Genomic DNA, 24299 nt, shown 5'->3' with positions numbered 1-24299 from the left:
AGCTATCTACCAAAATCCGAAGGCATTTTTTTTGGTCTATCACAACTAATCCAGTTTCTGTGCAAAAACGGGATTTATTTATTTTTGTCCCAACACGCGTCACTTTGCATTTACACACTGAACATCATTGCCCGTTCACTCATTGCATTGTGGAGAAATCCAAGATGGCCAGCGAAAGCCAAGTTCACTTACAAAGCTGTTGATTAATTACCTCCCCAAGGCAATATTTGACACCAGCTGATTTTCATAGGATTTACTCTCATATCCGAAAACAACACTGGGAACTTGTTCAGCCTGTACTTGATTCCATGTCTTGTTCTGATCAGCATGCTGAATTTCTTGCAGCATAACATGAGCTTTTAGAGCTTAAGAGACTGAGCCATGCTTGTGGGGATTCCCAATTCAAATTTCTTCCCAGCTTAGGGTTGCCAATTTTAGCCTAGGAAATTCCTGGAAATCTGGGAATGGGACCTGCGGAGAAGGAAATTTGGGAAGGGATTTCACCTAGAATCTACAGCAGGGGTCCCCAGCGTTTCTGAGCCTGCGGGCACCTTTGCAGTTGTGAGGCAGGCAGGATGGTGTGCCCAACAACAAAATGACTGCCACAGGAGGTGGAGCCAACCACACAATGTCAGGGAGTGACATAACGCATGACTCTGATAGTGACTCTTCAACATTTCAGGCAGCATCTCTGATGCCTTCTGAAAGGAACACATTGTTTAGAAATATTTCCTGGTATGCTCACACAGCTTACTTTCAAACATAACAGTAAAGATCCTTGCGCTGGGATGGTAGCTGCTGAAGCAATCTTTAGCTGCTGAACCCACTTTGGTTCCGTTTGCAATTAAAAACAACAACCTGTTCAGGCAATCAGATCTCCAGTGGCCAATCCGAAGCCCTGCTGGGCTTACAAGCCTCACCCGGCCCCACCCACTTTCTAAAAAAACACTTGGCAGGCACCAGGAAAGGTGTTGGTAGGGGCACCATAGCAACCACAGGCACTATACTGGGGACCCCTTATCTATGGTATACCATAGCGTTTGCCAGGGCTATTTTTGGGCAGGAACACACAGGAACGGAGGTCCGGTTGGCTCCCAAGTTGGCCACGCCCAGCAGGAACTCGTTAGCATAATAGGCCACACCCAGTGGCAGGAATTCATTAGGATTGGCTACATTAGGGGTGTGTGGCCTAACATGCAAAGGAGTTCCTGCTCCAAAAAAAGTCCTGGGTTTTGACAACAAACAAGGTAAACAGAATAAGAAGCAAAAGGTGGCTGTGGCTGGATGACCACACTTCTGGTAACACGGGTGTGTGGCCTAATATGCTAATGAGATGTGCTGTCATGGGTGTGGCCTAATTATGCTAACGAGTTCCTGCTGGGCGTGGCCAACTTGGGAGCCAACCGGAACTCCGTTCCTGTGTGTTCCTGCCCAAAAAAAGCCCTGGCGTTTGCCCTCTGAAGCTGCACTTTTGTCTGGAGCACCTGCTCTCTGTAGAGTCGAAGTTAGTAATAACCCTGGGAACTTTCCAGCCCCCAACCTCACCCCCACCGCCAGAGGCTGGCAACCCTAGCCCAGCTACAAACACCTTAGGCCCTCTGTATCTAAACTCTTCCATCAGCGATACTGGGTATAATCTCATGAGCCTACCTTCAAGGGTTGTTGTAAGGATTACTGAGACAAATTGATGTGAAGAGCTTTGAAGGTGCCTACTACACTATATAAATCCTGTAGAACAGATGTGTCAAACTCATTTGTTACGAGGGCCAGATCTGACATAAATGTGACCGGGGATCATTTCCTGCAGGAGCATACAGGAGCAAAGCTCCCGCAGTAAAGAGCCCAGGGGGCGGGCACATGCAACAAGCCCCACTCCCTGCCCCCAGCAGCCCTCAGTCAGAGCAAGAAGAAGCCAGGTAAGCTGCAGAGCTCACCCTGCCCCCCCGGTCCAAAACAGTCCAGTGGCACCTTTAAGACCTTTAAGTTTTATTCAGGTACAAGCTCTCCCTCCTCTGCGAGGACAGATCTGCACGTCCCCCCCCCCAATAGCTAGCAATCCAAAACAGTCCAGTGAAGCCTGAGCGATGGGTGTTGCCTTCTGACACACTTCTGGTGATGTCAGGGGGTGTGGCACATGCAAATGAGTTATGCTAATGAGCTCCTGCACCTCTTTTTCTACAAAATGACCCTTGAATGTGACTTCGTCAGGCCGGGCCATGTGTGCCATAAAACGTAATGCCAGATACCGGAGAGATAAGCTGTATAAAGGACAGCAGCTCATAGCTCTGAGTTGGTGTATCCTCACTGCAAGGCCCCCTTGGCTGGGAGGGGTTGCAAAGGAAAACTCATATTGGTGGACTGGAGAGGCAGCGGTGCAGCACTGGGCAGATATTCCCACGCTGCTTGACTGCTGCAGATGAGGTTATTCCGCCATGCTGAAGCCACAATCGGAGTGGCTCCACCCATTCCCTTCCCCAAGCAGCCTCCTGTTCCCTCCCTTGCACCAGTTGCTCACGGGCTGCAGAAGAGCCCTGGATGGGCCATTCCTGGCCCACAGGCCTTATGTTTGACACCCCCGCTAGAACATTATTGAGGAAGGGAGGCTGCTGACCTGGGAGATTCTTCTTCCTGCAAGCTTGCAATGCGCTGATCGAGGCTGGCAGCTGCTGACTTGAACTGTGCAATTGCAGCCTGGAGTGGGGCTGGGAAGAGAGGAAGGGAAGGAGACAAATGTATTTGTTAATTAAAATATGTGTACTCCCCTCTTTTCAGTTAAAGCATTCAAAGTAGTTAACAAAAAGTTCACTAAGAACTAAAATCACACAGTGTGTAACTTGAGCCCATGAGCTAACTATGAGCCACTGAAGTGATAAAACTGGCAGTTCTTTCTATTGCTGTTTTTTGTTTGTTTGTTTCTGCGTCTCAGAACCATGAATGTGCTTTTCCCAGGATCCCATCTGGGTTCTCTAGAATTATGGACTATGGCTCGTGAGATTACCTGAATGCAGGCTGCTACACTTACTAGTGAGTTACGGTCCATCATACTAGGATCTGAAGGCACAGTTCTAAGGTGGTTTATTAGTTTTAACTAAGGATTTGCATAATGTACAAATGCAGTCACACTGGCTTCTTCCCTAGCAGTATCCTCCTCAACTCCCCAACAACACCTTTCCAGAGCAATGAACCCAGCATCTGAGTGGCCTTTTGCAACCAAAATCCTGCTTTTGAAGACTAACCATAATTAAAATAAACCATGGTTTTCCGCCTCGGCCCCTACCTGGTGGAACTCTCTCCTGAGAACATCCGTGCCCTGCAGGATTTACTACCTTTCCGCAGGGCTTGTAAAGCAGACATGTTCTGCAAGGCATTTGGTTGAGGACAGTGATGGGACAGTTAAGTGCTCTGGCTACTGATGGGACAGTTAAGTAGTCTCCCCCTCACCTGCCCGCAGGATACTATGGGAGGTTGCAATTTTTGTCGAAATTTCTCGCCACCTTGGAATAGCCTGTTTTATTTATTATCTGTGTAGTATTTTATTACTTGTTTTAATTTAATCTAGATTACTTATTGTTCTATTCTGATGTAAGCCACCCTGAGCCCTGCTTGCAGGGAAGGGTGGCCAAAAAGTCCAAATAATAAATAAATATGCCTGAACCAAGTTTAACGGTGCAATCTTAAACAGAGTTACGCCCTTCTAAATCCACTGAAATCAACAGGCTTTGAAGGGTATGAGTAGTAACAGCTACTACTGGTGTGACATAGTCATGGAAGATTATCAGTGCCTGCTAGCCATGGACACGAAAGGGAACCTCCATATTCAGAGACAGTAAGCCCCTGAATAACCAGTCCCAGGAGGCAACATCAGGGGAAGGCCTTGGCCTCTGTGCTCTGCTGTTGGACCTCCAGAGGAACTGGTTGGCCACGGTGTGGGACAGGATGCTGGACTTGATGTATCCAGCAGGGCTCTTCTTAAGTTATCACTGTTTAGGATTTCATTGTAAGGCTGTGGTCACACTGGAGGCTTAGCACGATCTGGCAGCAGCTCTATTTGCAGTGGTTTAAATCGTCGTGGGAAGGGGTGACCAGACAGCACACCCTGATCTGTGCACCAGTCCCATGCTGAAGGATCCACATTACTAGCGCCTCAACCATGGAGTGTGGCCCTTACTGGCAATGGGGGTCGTTTATGCTCGCTCATAAGCACTTATGTGCACATCCCTACCGGGCGGAAAAAAAACATGATTGAGACGGAAGTGTCCATTCACACTTCCCATCTGGCATCCATTCGCAACAGGGGGGTTCAGACGTTGGGAAATGCAGAGTGGAAATGCTGGCATGCGTAAAGACCGGACTTTCCCCAATGTCGGCAAACCTCGCTTCCAGGACGGGACGGACCCGGGTGCCGATGACTGGGGCACAGAAGGCGGATGTTGTTGTCTGATCATGCTCTTTAAGACGACAAAGGTAATGCAACTATATCGGCGTAAACTGCTCGTATGACTGGATCCCAAATCTCAGAATGGAGAGCAAGTGAATGGTCTTTAGTGTCAACACCTGTGCATGAACATTAATGCGCCCTGCTCTGCATGGTCTGCCATGTCTTGCCCTGCAACTGCTGTGATTTATTTATTTATTTAATTCGTACCCCACCCTCCCCACCAGAAAACTCTTTATAACATATTGCAGGACTATTCTGCATTCCTAATGTATCTTTAACCAACAGAACGCTCTTGGCTTTTAAATCAACACAGAACAGGGTATTGCATGGTTAAGTCAGTATTGTAAACCAAATAGAGCCTTCAGCAAGGTGTTCCAGCGGGGAATGGAGGTTTTTAGCTGTGATCTTTGTTTTGAGAACAGGGGAGTTAACAACCATGTGTCTATTTTCAGCTGTGACACAGTGGTGGTATATATTTCCTTTCCCTTCCTTATGTACACCTAGCTGTGCACGAGATCAGGTTTCATGAAGAAGAAAACACCACCAGATCCACTCTGCAGGAATATCTCACAGAGATCTGTGCAGTCAACCCCCATAGCTATCGCCCACCCAGCAAAACAGTTCCATCTCAGTACCCCACCGTCTCACCAAGTGAGATATTGTGGTTCATCAGGTCTGTCACAATAACCTCCTGGATAGCAGCCTGGTACATCTGTTCCAGCATCTCCCCATAGTCAGTCACATTTAGTGGAAGGATCAAGGTATCGGCCAGGCGGACCAAAATGTTGCCAGCTGTCCGTGCCACAGTCTGGTGGCTGGTGAACCCTGGGAGAGAAAGAGCTTATTATGGCTAATAACAACTGATAGATCCATCCATCCTAACATCCTGTGGCAGCGAGCTCAAATTAATTATGCTTTTTGTGAAAGAGATCTTTCTTTTGTCTGTCGAACTAGCAGCCATTCAGTTTCACTGAGATCTAACATTACGGGAAGGGGGAATCTCTCTCATCATTCATAGAAAGGTCAGAAAACAGCAGTGAGGAGGGGAAGCAAGAGGAAAGTTTTTAAGAATCATTGAGCCATCTGACAGAGAGATGGTTGCTGAGCAGTTTTGGAGACTGCCTGCCACTTATGGGCAGCATCCCCTCTCCCACCCTCTTCCCGCCTGCTACCTGGATCAATGAACCTATCCGCATAGTCAAAAGTGTCGAAGGCCGTGTGGTAGGCAGGATAAATGCGCGCCGAAGTCTTGCTCTAGGCAAAGGAAAGGATCAGACAGTCCAAAACAGTCAAGAATGAAATAACCTCAAAGAGTTTCAGACTGCTATTAGAGCAGTAGAGACATATATTGGTTTTGGAGGATGTAGAAATGCATGCTAATATTGCATTTATTGTGACTACACTCTCTTCATGTACAGGAGCCCAGCTATAAACTCATAGCTGGCAGAAAGGGTGGAGTGGGGGGAAGGAGCCAACAAGCTCCCACCTCAGAGCACACCAGATCTTATGCTAGTGGCAGTGGCCAAAGCAGGACAATGGCTTGGCTACTAATTCTTGCTGCCGGGCTATACCCAAAAGGGGACAGAGACTAATAACAGACAAGAAAGCAAACTCTTCCTTTTGGGGCAGGAAGGTCCAAATGATCCCAGGTGGGATGGATTCCTCCAAAGTAGAATATAAATTCCCAGGACATGAGGAAAGAATCTCTCTTCTGTTTTGGGAAGCTGCTTCTAGGGGCAGAAGCCATGTTGGACTAAGCTTTTGTGTAGGGACTCCATCTTGTTCACAAGGCAAGGGACAGTGGAGAGAAGCTCCAACCTGTCCCTTGCCTTGTGAACAAGATGGAGTCCGTACACAAAAGCTTAGTCCATCATGGCTTCTGTCCCTTGCCTCGTGGACAAGATGGAGTCATGAAGAACTCTGCAACTTCAAGCAAAGCTAGCCTGTCCTATATTAAATACCATTTAGGAAGTACCTAGAGAGAGAGAAAACTGCATGTTTCCACCTTTTCTTTGTTCCCTTGCTCAGGCCCAGAACATGTGTATTGTCTTTTTAAATTTATTAAAACTTTTCTGTATTTTGAACTAAGACTGATCCCTGGAAATTCACCATACCTATTTGGTCTTGCTACTTAAAGTGTGGTAAAAGGGAAAGGCAGTGAAATCACCATCCTTGGAGTACAATAGCTCTATACTGCAAAGCTGTGATACAGCACCTTCCCCCAGCACCTGCGTGTAGAAGCGTAGTGGGAGGAGCAGCACGTAGGCAGCAACTCTAAATGGCAATGCAGATTTGGAGTGTTATATTCATGACTCTGTCAGGCAGAAGATACTCCTAAGAGTATCTTTGGATAACCAGTTTCTAACTGGCACCCTAGGGGAGCAAGAGGAAGAGATAGGTCACCAAGCAGAGACTTGGGGCAGCCATGGGTTTCTTCCATCCTCCCAGGGGTACAGTTAGAAGAAACAGGGACTGTTTTGCAAGTCCATTCCTTCGCAGAGGGAAACAAAAGGACTTTTTAAACACTTGCCCCATATTGTCATACAAACAAAATGTGGCTTTTATGTGCCACACCAGCATTCAAATTAGCAGCATAAAGACTTGCCCTTCTCAAAGCAAAGGCCTGGACAAGCCAGGGGAGGAAAACCATGATGAGGATTGCTTTTAAGATACAACTGTAGGTATCCTCATTCAGGGAGTTCTTACCCGATCATAGGTATAAGCAATATCCATGGAGGTGATGCCTAAATAGTGAACAAAAGGGGCATAATCGCTTCCGGCACCCAGAGATCCTAAGCTAAAAGAGAAAGACTGCAAGTTAAAAGGGACCATGCATCTATCAGAAACAAACACGAGTAACACAAGCCTGTGTAGCAATATAGGAAGTGCATAACCTCCAACACTTCAAAGGCGAAAACAGGGACATATTTGCCACACTCCCATGATCATACCTAACCCAGGATTAATGTGCCCACTCCCCTCCATATTGCTGAAGGCTCTACTCTGCCTAGGGTTGCCAGGGTTGCATCAGTGCTTAGTTCTCGTGACCCATTCTTGCATGCCCAGGGAAATACTGATTGCCTCTTTGGGATCACTCAAAGCAAAGGCCTGGACAAGCCAGGGGAGGAAAACCATGATGAGGATTGCTTTTAAGATACAACTGTAGGTATCCTCATTCAGGGAGTTCTTACCCGATCATAGGTATAAGCAATATCCATGGAGGTGATGCCTAAATAGTGAACAAAAGGGGCATAATCGCTTCCGGCACCCAGAGATCCTAAGCTAAAAGAGAAAGACTGCAAGTTAAAAGGGACCATGCATCTATCAGAAACAAACACGAGTAACACAAGTCTGTGTAGCAATACAGGAAGTGCATAACCTCCAACACTTCAAAGGTGAAAACAGGGACATATTTGCCACACTCCCATGATCATACCCAGGATTAATGTGCCCACTCCCCTCCATATTGCTGAAGGCTCTACTCTGCCTAGGGTTGCCAGGGTTGCATCAGTGCTTAGTTCTCGTGACCCATTCTTGCATGCCCAGGGAAATGCTGATTGTCTCTTTGGGGTCAGGAAGCAATTGTTCTCCAGATCAGTTTGGCCAGGGATCCTGGAGGATTTTTTTCTTTTTGCCCTTTTCTGGGCACAGAGCAGGAATCACTAGGGGTAGGGGTAGGTGTTTGTGAAGGTCCCTAGGAGAGGGAGGTGCCTAGGAAGGATGTCTTGCCACTTCCAGTGATACTCTAGGAATTTCCCCAGTCTCTATGGTAAATCATAGAGTCTGGGAAAATTCCAGAGCATCCTAAAGCATCCTTTTGGATGGCATTTTTCTCCCATTCCTCAGTTTCTTGAGGCCAGGCAATTGGGAAGCCTAATGGCAGGCTGCTCAGATCATATAATTTTGGCCTTATACCTGCATTGGCTCTCAGTTGGTTTCCAGACCCAAATTCAAATTAATTTTGAACTTTAGATACTGGATATAGTAAGATCCACCTGCTCTCATATGAAACTGTGCGTGCATACGTGTGTGTGCCGCAGCTCTGTTTGGCTCCGGTCACATGGGAGGATTTGCCCCGCGAAACGGACGGATTGAGGGTGGATTAAACTGGCGCGATCAGATGCCAACATCTGGCAAGCGTCGTGCACCCACCCCCAACCCGTCCCTTCTGGCTGAAAACGCGGTTTAAAAAGGTACCAGCAAACAAGCAGTATCTTCAGGAAAATGCGCGGCGCGGGCGGGCGTCTGATCAGGGACGCACTGGTAGGCCGTTGCATCCAGTGCCCGTCCGCATCCCACGCATGCGCACAAACACGGTGCGTCATTATTGCCTCGCGTGGTGTGATCAGAGGACGGAGCTGCGGGGGAACATGAGATCATGATAGCACGCTTCAGTTTGTTGCGGCTCTAAAAAGCCGCACTTCCCCCGCGGCTTTTCCTGCTGGTGTGACTGGGACCTTAGAAGCACGAGGCATGTTGGTCTTTTCCTCAGTAGCACCAAAGTGATGGAACTCCCGCCCAAGAGGGTTTTACCTCACTCCTTCCCTGTTGGTGTTTTAGTGCCAAGCTAAGGCACCTCTTCATTGAAGAGTTTTTGGGATATCTCTCACCTGCTGTTTTTTCCCCTTCCGTTCTGTTCTGCTGCTTTCTTTGGTGGCTGTTTTGTCTGGTTTTAGTCTGTACCTTGGTCAAATGTTTAGTAGCCACCTTGAAGATTTTAATCAAAAACTGGGGTGTCAATGTTTTAGTTAATAAATAAACGGCTCTCCCTCCCCCCACTGTCTTTTTACCTGGGGATGACTCCATAGACAGAGCTGTTTCGGTTGAAGTGGAGTTTCCAGTTATCGTACACTGAAATGGAATTATCTCCTGGGGTCTGGACCTAAAGAGAAAAAGCGTGTGAGGAATATTCTTAAGAGAAGACAGGCTGTTTCCATGTGGAAGAAGGCTTCCACGTTTAAACTACAGCAAAGAACCCCGGCTTAAAAGGGAATCCGCAGGATGACGGCTGACAAAGCTTCTATATGGAAGTTTTTCCCACAGCCAGTCTGGGGAGGGTGTGTGTGGATCTAAACTCTGCCTTCAAAATGGGCCAAATGGGCTGTTGGGCCATTGGGGGGGGGGGGGCAGTAAGATTGGGGTCATGTTAGCACTTCTTCACAGACAAAAGAGACGGGCAGTAGGGTAGACAGCAGCCAGTGATGTAGAGATGGGGTTATGTGGACCCGTTCCCTGCCAACCTCCTGCCCCCATGTAGAACCAGCAGAAGAAAAAACATATATATAGAGAGAAATCAGTCCTTTCAAACAAAGGTGATGGTATTGGCAATTTAAGACCCTAGAAGACTACCAGTTCCAGCATTAATCCATCCAGGCTAACAGCTTTTATTCTCCTGAATAATTATTGGAGCATTTCTCCTGCACACAGGTAACCCCCATTCCCATAATTAGGCTTCCCTGTCCTTGAATCAGCTGTCCCTTTAATAACAGCTGGATCTGCAGCAATTAGCAAGTGATGTTTTGCTCAATACCCAGAAGAGTTTCACATGCTGATTTCTGCGGATGAACCACAGTTAAAAAGTACAGGAGCAGAGTGCAAGCTACTTTTCCCTCCAGCAACCTTTTTTGTTTGTTTTTTGTGAGTATTTGTCTGTGTCCCTGGAAGTCAGGGTTGACTTCTGGTGATCCCTAGTGGGCCTTGGACATTTTAGAGAAGTGGCTTGCTGTCTCTGCATCCTGACCTGGCCCCAGTGTTCCTTGGAGGTCTCCCATCCAAGTACTTGCCAGGGTTGGCCCTGCTTAGCTTCTGAGATCTGAGGAGATCAGTTTCCTCCAGCAATATTACCCAGCCCTGATGAGTTACCTGTTTGGTTGCTTTAAAAACGACACTTTGGACAGGTGGGGTTCCTTGGACCCTCAAGGTAGCATTGGCTGTCGAAGGAGAAACAGAAGCATAAGAAGAGGCCCTCCAAACCCAAGGTCACCTCCACCCACCCCAGCATGGCTCCTGAGTCCTTAACAGATACACGACAGGCAACGATTCAATAGGAACAGTTTTTATCACTGTGCAGGCACAGGGTTGCCAACAGGCCTGGAGGACAATGTCCTCTTCCTTTAATAGAGGCTTAATGTATGGGAATGGACAGTGGAAACTTTTGATGGGGAAGCACATCACCTGGTATTTGCTGCAGCTCAAACTGATGTTAAAGGTAAAGTCACAGGGGTCGGTTGGCAACCCTAAGCCTGCCCTACTCATGATCTACTGAGCTGAACTCAGGCTGCCAGCTTTGGGAGCTGGATGAAACTCCTGCGTTCGCTACTTGGCCAGGGCTGCAAAAAGAGAAGGGTTGTTAAGCTACGGCAAGCCACAGGCTACTGGACCACATGCAGGGTTTGCCAGCTCCAGGCTGGGAAATTCCTGGAGATTTTGGGGACAGAGCCTGGGGAGGGCAAGGGTTGGGGGAAGGAAGGGAGCCCTGCAGGTTATAAGGCTATAGGGATGCCAGCCTCCAGGTGGGCCCTGGGGACCCCCGGGAATTACAGCTCGTCTCGAGACACCAGTTCCCTGGAGTAAATGGATGCTTTGGATGGGGGACTCCATGGCACTGTACCCCACTGAGGTCCCTGTCCTCTCCAGGTTCCATCCCCAAATCTGGGAGTTTCTCAACCTGGACCCTCCAGGAGTTCTAAACCTTGATCTGGTAACCCTACCCCCCATCCTTTGCTGGTGGCCGGGGGGACCCCTACAGACCCCACCTTCCAAAGCAGCCATTTTATCCAGGGAAACTTGTCTCTGTCATTTGAAGATCAGTTGGAATTCTAGGAGACCTCCAGTCTCCACCTGGAGCTTGTCAACCCTATGTCGGGCCTGCTCTAGAGGGAGCTATCACATGGTACACACTGATGTGGCTGAACCATGGCTGACATGCAAAAGTCTGGCCCGCGAGGGCAGGGATTGTCCTGCTTTTTTGCAAATCCTCCTCACTGCCCAGTAGCCGCCACTAAGAAAATTAAGAGCCTGGAAATTGGTTAAGATACTGGCTAAAAGCCTGAGGGTAAGCAGGAGTGAGATGGGTGGTGCTTACCAAAGACTGCAATGTCCACGTTGATGTAGGCCACGCTGCGCTGTTGTAATTTGCTGAAAAATTCCTGTGAGGGAGAAACATAAGTCAGGTAGCAATGGTGCCTGCTGTACTGCCTGGTTCATTTACGGATAACTTACGGAGCTTTTTTTCTGGGGGAACACACCTGAAAAGTAGGCAGATGGAGAATGATTTCAGCAAAGCGTACTTTATTCGATCGGGAACAAGACGACTTTGGCCAGCTCGCAGGCCGGCTTATATTCCCTCAGAACCCACCACCCAAAACACCCCCCCACTTCCTGATAGGTTATTTACAGTGGCTAAGAGTCCCATTGGCTTCTCGGCCAGGAACCTAGTCCTCAGATTGGGGCGGGCTAGGATCCACCTGGTCCATTGTCTCAAGGAGCGAAGCTTGACGTTTGTCTTGGGACAAGTCTGGACATGTCCGGACTTGTCAGGACTTGATACACTACAGCACCAGAATAGAGTTCCGGAACCTCTTCAACAAAAATTTTTTTTTAAATGTTCAAAAGTTCATGAGTTTTCAGTATACAGACTGAAAACTTCATTTCCCTCTTCAGAGTTCTAGCACCTCTTTAAAAAAAAAAAAGCCCTGGTAACTTGTACTCAGAGCTGTGGTGGCTCAAGTGGTTAAGACGCTGAACTGCAGGCTGTGGAAGGCCAGTAGTTCAGCAGTTCAAGACCCGGGTTGCCGCATGACGGAGTGAGCTCCTGTCTCTAGTTCCAGCTCCTGCCAACCTAGCAGTTCGAAAGCAAGAAATTGCAAGTAGATAAATAGGTACCACTTCGGTGGGAAGGTAACAGCGTTCCGTGCACCTTGGTGTTTAGTCATGCCGGCCACATGACCACGGAAACGTCTTCGGACAGCGCTGGCTCTTCGGCTTTGAAACGGAGATGAGCACCGCAACCCTAGAGTCAGATTTGACTGGCTTTTGAGCAAGGGAACCTTTACCTTTACCTTTAACTTGTACTCAGTTTCCCTGATGTGCCGACAGAATTCCGGGTGTTGTGCAGGCCACCACTGGTAGTCTTCTTGATAGGTGCCTGCTTTGGTTGTTAAAACCTTGTAAGAAGGAAGGGAAAGTGCCACTCATGTGTATTATTAATAGCTCTCTGACACAAGGGGTGTTTCTTGGTCACTGAAGGAGACAGTTATTCAGCCAACTGAAATAGTTTGCGAGGGGAGTGCAAAAATGTACTCTGGTCATTCTGGCAGCAGCAAACAGCACAGGAACAGGGAGGAAAGGTGTGGACATAATTTATTCCCATTCTGCTTGCTACGCTGCCACCCCCTTATTCCTCCATGTCACACCTACACATTGATCAGCCCCCCCCACAGCCCACAACCTGCCTTTTAAAGGGCTTTCTTTCTTTCCCAGATGCATCAAAGGGCTACAGCACCGCTCAGTATTTTTAATATTTATTTTTATTAGTTTTTTTAATTTTCACAACACTGTTTCAACAACATTTGACACACAGTAAAGACACGGAGGGAAGGATTGCAAGCTTGCATAACAGAACTAACACTACCTATCACAATAATGTCTACTAAGGTTCAGTCAAGCATTTTTGTGAACACTGAAACACTTTGGGGTTACCTCACCTTCAGAAGAAAAGAAGATTTCTATGTACAGGGTTATTTGGAATTATTCCACTGTTTTCTAAGTAACAGATCATGAGGAACCAGACCGCCTGGAACCACTTTTGATAGTTTACTGACTGTAGTGCTGATGTGTTGTACATGGTACGCCCGTAGATAAAGCATTCCCAAATTTTCTTTTGCCAACCTGTCAAAGTTGGGATAGACTTTTGTTTCCATTTTTGTGTATTGTTATCTTTGCTAATGTCAGTAACGTGGATATTAACGTTTCTGTGCTTTTGTTACTTATAGATGAACGTCAAGTCTCAAAGAAGATGGACTCCAGGTTACAAGGTAAGTGTATGTTTGTTATTAATGCAATTTGTGTGATTATCTGATCCCAGTATTCTTTTATTAGAGGGCAAGACCACCGCTCAGTAAAGAAACAAAGAAAGCCCTTTAAAGGGCTTAAAAGGATGTGGTCGGAGTTTAGCTCTGATATCATATGAAAGCTTATACCCAATATTAAATTTTGTTGGTTTTAAAGGTGTCACAAGCAATGTTCCCTCTAAGCTGTGGAGTCTTGCAAGCAAAAATTCTACTTTGTGAGCTACCGGCATTAAAGTTGTGAGCGAACAATTTGGCTACTGCATAAATTAGATTGCTCTGGAGCCTTCCTTCCTGAGCTAAGGCAAAAATGTGTGAGCCGAAGGCTAAAAAACTGTGAGCTAGCTCACACTAACTCAGCTTAGAGGGAACACTGGTCACAAGACAAAAAGGGGCTAGCTGTCATCCTGTGCTATACAAAATGGTTCACAAACTTGCCTAGATAAATGATTGGGACTGTGACTCCATACTGCTGTGTATGGTTTATTGTAAGTAGGATCCTATTATGTATTTTCTGTACCACTTAATGTGTCATGTTAGTACTTATGCTATGCTTCTGTTCTTTCTGGTGGTTCCAGACTTCTAAAATCCTAATGCATTGGTTATTTAATGTCCCATTTTGTTGACTGTACTGACTCAGAATGTGTAATCTGCCTTGAGTCACAGGGAGAAAGCCAGATTATAAATAATGCAAATAAAAGAAATTAAAATCCTGTTTCAGATCTCCTGGTTCCAGGGTATTCTGGATGACACCTCTGCCTTTGGTCCTTTTCAATCCAGTTTCATATCCAGCTTCTGGACAGATACAGTACTGGAGTCCATAGTGGACAATCTCCACTTATCTGTAGGTGAGGGTAATACCACTCTGTTTATATAAAAACGGGCTTTCTCATGATCTGGCTTTTATTATACCAGGTATTGGTGGTGTTATAATTTGTATTTCTGGTTTATTGTCTTTTAAAATGACACTGTAACCCACTTCTGGTCCGTTTTGGAGAAAGGTGAGGTAAAAGTGTTGTAAATAAATAGCAGGACAATGCTCTTTTTCTTAATTGAAATGACTACTGACTGGCTACCTCCTCTGTTAGCATGGATACTACTACTCACACCCTCCTGGCCCTTTTACCTCCGTGTACTCGGTGGAACCGATAAGACCAAATTCCTCTGCACCCCAGCTGCCGAAAATAATGGACCTCCGTGGGCGCCATTTCCCTGAAAAGAAATTGGGCCACATCTTAAGTCCTGACTTCTCAGTTGCTACTAGGGTTGCCAGCTCCGCTTTGGGAAATACCTGGAGATTTGGGGGGTCGATCCTGGGGAGGACTGTGCAGGGAAGCGACCCCGGCGTGGTATAAGGCCCTCCAAAGCAGCCATTTTCTCCAGGGGAATTGATCTTGATCATCTGGAGATCAGTTGTAATAGTGGGAGATCACCTGGAGGTTGGCAACCCTAGGCGCTACATGCAGAGAGGGGATAGGACCAGATGCACCTAACCTCCAAAACTAGGTGGGACCTGGGTATCCACAGGAATTCCAGCTCATCTCCAGACTACAGAGATCAGTTCCCCTGGAGAAAATGGAGGCTTTGGAGGGCGGACTCTCTGTGGCATTATACCCCTCTGAGGTCCCTGCCCTCCCCTGGTTCCAACCCCAGATCTCCAGGTATTCTCCAACCTGGAGCTAGCAGCCCTACCCCCTCGCAAGGGGCCAAGGGGGGCCTGGCAACACTTCCAACCACAACCCTTTTATTTCCATCTTGGTAAAGGTTGACTGTGTAAGTAGGCAGTGATAGTTATCCTGGGATAAGAATTCTGAGATATCTGGCAGTTCCCCCCACACACACACTGTTCTATCGATACAGACACAACAAAGAATGCTAAAAGTTCTGATTCTTCCCCAGTGATGAAAAAGCAGCCATTACACCCCTACTTTGCTCTGGGGTTGCCAACTCCAAAGTTGGGAAATACTTGGAGATTTGGGGGGGGTGAAGCCTGGGGAAGGTGGGGTTTGGGAAGGGGAGGGGCCTCAGTAGGGTTGCCAAATCATTTTTACCTCGCGGCGGGGGGCTCCCGTTCGGCGTCCTGAGCGGGGCCACAGCCATTTGAGGGGAAAACTCTATGTTTTCCCCTCAAATGGCTGTGGCCCCACCCCCAGCATGCCCGGCGTCATCACGTCACATTCGGGTGACATGCACACCAGGGTGGGGTTTCCCCTGAGGCCCGATTCTGCGGCGGTGGAAATTGGGCCTCCAAAGCGGGGGGAAATCCACCCCCAGGGGGAATTGGCAGCCCTAGGCCTCAGCAGGGTCCAGTGTCACAGAGCCCATTTTCCAAAGCAGCCATTTTCTCCAGGAAAACTGATCTCTGTAGCCTGGAGATCAGTTGTAATTTTGGGAGATCTCCAGGCTCCACCTTGAGGATGGCAGCTGTACATAGCCCCCTTACCCCCTAGGTCTTCTGTAGGCATAACATTTTCCCACCTCAAACACCTCCCAGTAGAGAGCAGATGCCCCATGCTCTAGCTCACCTTCCTTCACCATCTTGCCCAAAATGCGTGTGATCTCCAGCATTACTGCTGTCCCACTGCTGGGGTCAATAGCACCATGCACCCAGCTGTCCCGGTGGTTACCATACAGGACGTACCGGTCTGGAGAAAGGAGAGATGAAAAGCTTTTGAAAACATTAAACTGCCTTATACCAAATCAGGCCACTGGTCTATCAAGGTCTGTCTGTCTGTCTGTCTGCAGATCTTCAGAGTCTCAGGTCTTCCGCATCACCTACCAGATCCTTTGAACTGGAGATGGCAGGGACTGAACTGGGATGGGCATAAAAAAGAAGAGAAGAAGAAGAGAAGAAGAAATTGGATTTATACCCCGCCCTTCACTTGGGAGTCTCAGAGCGGCTTACAGACTCCTTTCCCTTCCCCTCCCCACAACAGACACCCTGTGAGGTGGGTGGGGCTGAGAGAATTCTGACACAAACTGCTCTTTTTCAAGGACAGCTGTGCCAGAGCTTGTGACTGACCCAAGGTCACATCAGCAGGTGCAAGTGGAAGAGTGGGGAATCAAACCCGGTTCTCCCAGATTAGAGTCTGCACACTTAACCACAGGACAGGACAGGCCTGCTTGTCCTCTATTTTATCATAATCTATCAAGGTTAATTATTCATCTGCAGTTCTTTAAACCAGAGAGACTAATTAGACCTTACCAACTGCACCAATTTGCCACAGGGACTTGCAGCTATACTTTAGCTACTAGTTCCCTGTGACAACTTATGAATAAACATGTAGCAGGGCCTGGTTCAGATCCAGAACACCGTGCAGGAGAAGGAGAAATTCTTGCCTTCCCCCCTGTGCAGTTTTCGGTGGTTGAAACAGCCCAGGGAGGGGAGTTATTGGGGATTCAGTATGTGCATCGCATATCAATTGAGATTAGGGTTTCCAGGTCCCCAGGGGGATGGGGGGGGTGCTCTGGGAGCCGGAAGCATTGCACCCGACGTGCCAACATCACCAGAAGTGATGTTGTGTGCCGTGCCTACATCACCTGGAAGTGACATAGGCATGTCGGGGGGGGGGGGGGACACTCTGGTTTTTGGGCAAAACTCTATGGTAAAATCGCCCTCAAACCATAGAGTTTTGCCCAAAACTCAGAGTGCCTCCCTGATGTCACTGACGTGCCTACATCAATTCCGGGTGACGTAGGCACATTGCTCCACATTGCTAGGGTTGCCAAGTTGACTTACCTTGAAAGCGTCGCATTGCCCACATTGGGGGCGGGGCACCATGACTTGAGGGAAAACCATAGAGTTTTCCCTCGATTCACAGAGTGTCCCCCCACCTCCGGATGACATCACCACGCTGGGGACGTCCTCCGGCAGTGGGTGGAGTTTCCCCCGGGGCTCGATCCGCTGCCGGCGGGTAACAGGCCTCCCAGGTGGGAATTTACCCGCCCCCAACAGGGGCTTGGCAAGCCTACTGGCCGCCGGTGGACAGATGCCCACAAAACCAGGGACCCAAATGGGGACTGGCAACCCTAAGTGAGATTATTTATAAAAACCCTGCTAGTGTATCCCCTCAGCCTGGAATTAGGAAATCACAAGAGACAGAGGTCGAATCTGCATTTGCATTTTTAAATTAGTTTCATGCTTCTGTGACGCTGGTCGAATCTGCATTTGTCTTTCCCACAGCTGTCCCAGCCTTCTGACTCCGTCTTTTTTAAAAAGTCTACATTTGGTGTCGTTTTCACACCTCAACAGTGCTAGCATACTTTTGCACGTCCGCATATGTTTATCGCCCTTTCGTGGCGGCTCCGCTGTCATTGCACCTCTGCACTACTTTTTCTCCAAACAACATTCAAACAAGCATAGAGAAAGACGGCATCACAATGGAGCCCCCACGAGAGGGCAATAAACATACGCAGACAGGCAAAAGTATACTCGCACAGTTGAAGTGCGAAAACAAAAGCAAATGTAGACAGTTTTTTGAAGACGAAGTCAGAAAGCTGGGACACCAGTGGGAAAGACATATGCAGATTCGACCAGGGTCTTATCTATTGTGCTACCTCCCTTCTGGAATGCCCTCATTTCAGATAATCACCTAGTACTGACTTTATTGAGCTTCTGGTATAGGGTAAAGCGATTCTTATTCAGGTCTTTCCTGAATATGTTTTCTTTTGTTGTAGCAATGTTCCTGCCAGGGTTGTCAGCTCTAGCTTTGGAAACGCTTGGAGATTTAGGGGCAATCCTGGGAAGGGCATGGAGCTCAGCAAAGAAGTTACGCCATACAGGCTGTCCTCCAAAGGGGCCATTTTCTCCTGGGAAACTGATCTCTGTCGTCTGGAGATCAGTTGTAATCAGTGTTCCCTCTAAGCTGAGTCAGTGTGAGCTAGCTCACAGTTTTTTAACCTCTGGCTCACACATTTTTGTCTTCGCTCAGGAAGGATGGCTCCAGGGCAAACTAATTCATGCAGTAGCTGAATCGCTCACTCACAACTTTAATGCCAGTAGCTCATAAGACTTCACAGCTTAGAGGGAACATTGGTTGTAATCATGGCAGAACTTCAGGCCCCACCTAGAGGTTGGGAACCCTCGTTCCTGCTCAAGATGGCATCTCTCCTTCCACTTGCTTTGATCACATTTTCTGCTGCTTTAATAGTGGATCTTGCCAGCTGCACAACGTCTCCACTAAGTTTTTTTACTCCTTCCTCTTTGAGGGTTTTAAAACCCTGGGTGTGGCCAGAGGCACAAGCCAAAGCTCAAAGCTTGTAGCCTTTGAGTGAGCTGACTCCTGAATACTGTACCTGCTCTAAGATATTGTTTGGGTTTTGTTGAGTTTAGTATTTTGCTTGATTATTTGTTTAAACTGGGGATAGATCAAGATGGGTATAGCCATGTTAGTCTGTCTGTAGCAGTAGAAAAGGTAGCACCACCAAGACTAACAAAATTTGTGGCAGGGCACGATACCTGAAGAAGTGAGCAGTGACTCACGAAAGCTCATACCCTACCACAAATTTTGTTAGTTTTTATGGCGCTACTGGACTCTTACCCTTTCCTATTGTATTACCATTTCCTACTGTTTAAACTGGGTATTTTTAGAAGCTGCTTTGGGTCTAGGGTTGCCAAGTCAAAAAAACTCACCGGCGGGGGAGTCTCGCCGGGCTCCGGGAGCTGTCCTTGGATGCGCGCACGTAGCACGCACGCGACGCCAGCGCATCACCAGAAGTGATGCGCAACATCAACCACGTTGGGGGCACGGCCCAGATCGTCAGAGGGAAAACCATAGAGTTTTCCCTCCAACGATCCGGGCCACGCCCCCAACGTGATCAATGTGGGTCGCTTCAGGGGGGCGGAGTTCCCCCTGGGGCCCGATTCCACGGCGGCAGAAATCGGGCCTCCAAAGCGGGGGTTTACCCGCCACCCGCCCCCACTTGGCAGCCCTATTTGGGTCCCTATCTTGGAGAAAAGCAGGGTAAAAGCCCCTTAAATAAATACATGTTTTACTGTTTTTGAGCAATTTGATTTTTATGGCTGTTCTAACAACTCTCCAATTTATTCTATTCAATACTTCCTCAATTGCTCCATGAATTCCCAGGGTTAATTTAATTTTATTTATTTTATACTTCTGTCTGATAAAGGGAGCTTTGATCAAACTGGGAGATCAAATTGGGAATCTTAAACAGTGACTTGGGTTTCCTTACTCATTGCAGTCTAATAGCTCCACAGGACCCACAGGAGAGCCAGTTTGGTGTAGTGGTTAAGAACACCGACTCTAATCTGGGAGAACTGGGTTTGATTCCCCACTCCTCCACATGCAGCTGCTGGTGTGCCCTTGGGTCAGTCATAAGTTCTCTCAGAGCTGTTCTCGAAAGAGCTCTCTCAGCCCCACCTATTTCACAGGGTGTCTTTGTGGGGAAGGGAAGGGAAAGGAGATTGTAAGATGCTCTGAGAATCCAGTGAAGGGTGGGGTATAAATCCAATCTCTTCTTCTTTATAGAAATGTTGACTGGCTGTTCTTAACATGTTTTTCCGGACAATAACTTTTATACCAGCAGCTGTACATTTTCATTTAAACTTGCCACTTTGCTTATCAGTTTGAATCTCTGACATCTCTCATCCTCCATTGTTTTCAACTGCAATTCAGTTTCAGATACGCTGAGATCTCACAGGTTGAACTTTTATGGTCCTCTCAGCTCTCAAGACAAGTGCAGAGAGTCCTGGTCTCAAAGATAGAGCCTAGCCTACTATTCTCTCACCAAGAGTGGTCTCCGAGATCACTCTATCAGTGCTTCTTTCTGTGCAGCTAGTGTGTGTGTGTGTGTTTAAATGTAAATTAAAGAAATACCCAAATTAGGATTCCAGGGAAAGGCAGGCACCCTCTCTTGCCCGTCCCCACGGACACCCCTGCCCACAGCCGCAAAGTGGGAGCCAAAACAGGCTTGGACAGCCGTCATGGGGGGAAGAAGGCCTTCTGCCTTCCCCTCCAAATTGTTTTCCTGTATCGAAACAATGCTTGTGGGGAGTTATTTCCCCATTTTTCCTATTCCCTGTAGAGTATTTCCCTGCTTATGGAGGAGCAAAAACTAGGAAATGACTCCCCCTAGCACCATTTCCCCTGCGGCGGCCATTCACCACAGCTGCTGTGCGGCTGTGGGGAACCTGAGCTGGACCTTAATCTCCTCCCTTAAGTAAGATTCCGAGTTTGATATCCACACATCTGAAGAGGTGAGCTTACTGTGACCCTCAGAAGCTCATACTGAAATAAATGTTGTTAGTCTCTAAGGTGCCGCTGAAGTTTTGTTCTGTTTTGCTACGAGACATTAACGCAGGTATCCCTTTGCAACCTGAAGAATGTAACTCTCTTTAGGATCGTACTGGAGGATGCCTAGCTGCTCAGAGGGGACTCACCAGGCTCCACACTTCCTCGAATCAGCCCCAACACATTAGAAGATTTCTCAATCCTTCTTTGGTTGTAGACGTTCACCTGGACATCACTGAGAAGGAAAGGCTCAGTCACAACACGAGGCCCTGGCCTGGATGGCCCAGGCTTGCCCACTCTCCTCAGTTCTCGGAAGCTAAGCAGGGGCAGCCTTGGCCAACATTTGGATGGGAGACCACCAAGGAAGTCCACGGTTGCTATGCAGCAGCAGGAAATGGCAAACCACCCCTCCCTCTTGCCTTGAAAACCCTACTAGGGCTGCGGTCACACGGAGCATTAGACACGCTAGAGAGATGGAAGATAGGCGGATTTTCCGGGCGCGATATCACCGCCACATCTGGGAAGCGTAGAGCTCCCATGGCGAACCCAAGGCTTCCCGCCAAAGATGCACGGTTAAAAACTAGTACCTCGGAGAAGGTACTAGTTTCCGGTAACCGCAAGGCAAGAGCGGGCGTCTGATCGCGTTTCCGGTGGTAGTTCCGGCACCCACCCATGCCCCCTCGTATAAAGGTGTTTTTTTCAACTGTCCATGGGATGCGCATGAGCACCCAACGGGGCATGCGCACACTTTGGTGTGCGGAGAAAAAAAACACCCGTTTGCCGCGCCGCTTCTTTGCCGTGGGGCAGGATTGTGGTGTGCTTGGCACCTCCCCCCTACCACGGGACCTCCATGGGACCTCCACGGTACGTCTGCTGGCGCAACTGCACGTTATTTTGCCCCGGGGCAAACAGCCACGCTCCCCCCCCCGCATTTTCCTGCCCGTGTGCCCTCGGCCCAGGTTGCCCTAAGGCCACTGTGACTTGGCAGCACCTTCCCTTTTCCACAGCACTAGAGAACAAAAACATGGTATATTTGATGGGCTCTGGGTGAGCATTCCTTAGTGGTGTACAGCACAATTGGAAGCGGAGTTACACCTTTCTAAGCCCACTGACTTCAACAGACTTAGAAAGGCGTAACTTTAGTCAGGATTGCACTGATAGCTTCCTGGCCTCACTGGGAGGGATGGGTAATGAAAAACCCAAATTAAGTTTTATGAGTCCTGCTACCTGGTGTTAGGGAACTGCCCTCCATCCCGGAATCCTGGTCCCAGATTGTAGATGCAGCCCAAAGATCCTTGCCAAGAGTCATTTGCTGCAGGTCCAGCCAGGTTACTGTAAGTACAAGATAATATCAAGGTCTCTCTCTCTTTTGCTGTGCTCACCTTTTAAAGTCATTTTTTGCTTGGGGAAATCTATATTAAGAACAGAAGAACTGCCCTGACCTAGATAGCCCAGACAAGCCCGATCTCATCAGATCTCAGAAGCTAAGCGGGGTTGATTGTGGTTAGTACTTGGATGGGAGACTTCCTTGGAATACCACATTGGGAGGACAGGGGCAGGCTTAATTCAGCCATCTCCCTGAATATCCTCCAGGCTGCTTCTACGGGTCAGTCACCAGAGGTTGACATGACCTCCAGGTGCAGACACACATGCATGTGCACATACACATACAAAAAATACCAAAAAAAGGAGAAGAATATAAGAACTTAAGAAAAGCCCTGGTGGATCAGACCAGTGGTCCATCTGGTCCAGCATCCCATTTTACATAGTGGCCAATCAGTTCCTCTGGACTCCAACAACAGGGCACAGAGGCTGAGGCCTTCTCCTGTTATTGCCTCCTAGCACTGGTATTCAGAAGTTTACTGCCTCTGGCTGTGGAGGTTCCCTTTATTCTGCTAATTCTTTGGCACCATTACTATTGTGGATGTTTATTGGGTTGAAGAACTGGGTGTTTTATTTTTTTAAACATACAAAAAGTGTCAAGTATGAAAACTGGCACGTTAGAGCTTAACTTTGTTTCCCTAAAGCCTGGCCAACAAAATTTAAAAGCCACTCTGTTTATTTATCCCCACTTTTCCATTTGTCCCTCAAACTGAATTTAAGGATCTCAAAATCTGGATGCTTAGAGCTTCAGCCTTTGGACTCTTTCACCTTCCTTTCCACAGCTGTTTGAGAATTTGCATATTTAGGTCCTATTAACATACCCCGCACAATGTTAACTCACCAGATCAGTGTCCTGGCATTCTCAAAGCCAATGGGTTGGGTTGGGATTGGAGGGATTCCTGTGATCTGGTCTTCTGGGATCCTGTAGGTAAATTCTGAAAACAAGAGGAGGGCATAATTAGTAAGATGAACTTGCTTACAATGGCATCAAGACTCCAGTTGTGTCTTGAACCAGTGACCTAAAGGAAGTCAAGTGAGGGATTCAGCCAAAGTGCCCCTTTGGGCCAACAGGGGGAGCTGCAAAAATGACGTATTATGTATGTTTTTATTTTGTATTTATGTTGTTGGAAGCCACCCTGAGCCTGCTTTGCGGGGAGGGCGGGGTATAAATTTGACAATAAAGAAATAAATAAAATAAAAACCAATTGCATGAGATGGTCTGATAGCTGGAAGCAAGGGCTAAGTACTGTATTCTCCTTGGCCATGAATTGATTTGGTGGACAGCCACAGGCTCAGCAAAACTGAAATCCTTCCTCAAGCCTAAGGAGGCTTCTTCTGAAGGAAGTCGTAGGACACCAGCCATGGGAAACAGTAAACATAGGGAAGGGGGTGTTGGTACAAAAGATACACCGCTTTTGGTGTTCATCACCACAACCTAGCCCCTGAGCAATCTCAGTGCCTTCACCTTTGGCAGGGTAGTACGGTGTCAGCAGGTCTCCAAAGTGGTTGCTGTAGGACCCCCTCTCTACTCCTGAAGGGGGCAGGTACCAGGAATAGGGGTACGTCTCCTCCGCTGAGGCTTTCTTGTCATTGATGTCTCCTGGATCGGTGTAAACCACAACCCCAATTACACCAAATCTGGCTCCATTGATCGCCTGCCAAGAAAAGATAGGGTGGATGTGTGTGCGTCAGTGAGTTTGCGATAGGAATTCCGGGATTCCAAGACTAGATTGAATTCCTTCCTAGGACACTGATCACCTGCTAAAATTCTTGCTGTTTTTAATATCTAGCAAATTCTTTTATCTCTGTGGCCCCCTGGCTCCATCCCCAGATCTCCAGGATTCCCCAACTTGGATCTGGCACCCCCAGCCCCCATCCCCTGCCAGTAGCCAGGGAGGACCTGGCAACCCTAGCCAGTTTCACATAAAACATGGGGGGGGGGGATACACTTCTGACCAGCTTATCCACTTCATCAAGCCTCATCAGCTGAAAGTCATCCAGATAGCCAGGATTAGACTGCACTCCAATGGCATCCTGAGACTGAACCACACCAACTGTGGAGTATAAATCATGGAAGATGCCAGTGGTTTTATCTACAAAATGCATTGCAAAAGCATCACAGTGCACTTGCTGGACAGCTTTGCATGGATCCAGCAGTGG

At 47.9% G+C, this 24299-nt stretch overlaps 1 protein-coding gene across 1 annotated transcript in view; it reads right to left on the bottom strand.

The window, feature by feature from the left end:
* Positions 1-24299, bottom strand: part of NAALADL1 (N-acetylated alpha-linked acidic dipeptidase-like 1) — a 52728-nt gene that overhangs the window by 4341 nt on the left and 24088 nt on the right. The window contains exons 8-20 of the mRNA XM_015410797.1: positions 23605-23794; positions 22981-23074; positions 21984-22088; positions 20906-20991; positions 16032-16151; positions 14633-14718; positions 11523-11586; positions 10301-10368; positions 9229-9320; positions 7630-7720; positions 5611-5692; positions 5087-5263; positions 2612-2702 (exon numbers count right to left, since the gene is read on the bottom strand). Of these exons, the coding sequence (XP_015266283.1) occupies positions 2612-2702; positions 5087-5263; positions 5611-5692; positions 7630-7720; positions 9229-9320; positions 10301-10368; positions 11523-11586; positions 14633-14718; positions 16032-16151; positions 20906-20991; positions 21984-22088; positions 22981-23074; positions 23605-23794 (1346 nt within the window). The remainder of the gene's footprint in view (positions 1-2611; positions 2703-5086; positions 5264-5610; positions 5693-7629; positions 7721-9228; positions 9321-10300; positions 10369-11522; positions 11587-14632; positions 14719-16031; positions 16152-20905; positions 20992-21983; positions 22089-22980; positions 23075-23604; positions 23795-24299) is intronic.

Source organism: Gekko japonicus, unplaced genomic scaffold (assembly GCF_001447785.1).
Source record: "Gekko japonicus isolate JY-2015 unplaced genomic scaffold, Gekko_japonicus_V1.1 scaffold42, whole genome shotgun sequence".
NCBI lineage: Eukaryota > Metazoa > Chordata > Lepidosauria > Squamata > Gekkonidae > Gekko > Gekko japonicus.
The sequence above is the reverse complement of the archived record's forward strand: the minus strand, read 5'-3'. Positions and strand labels throughout refer to the sequence as shown.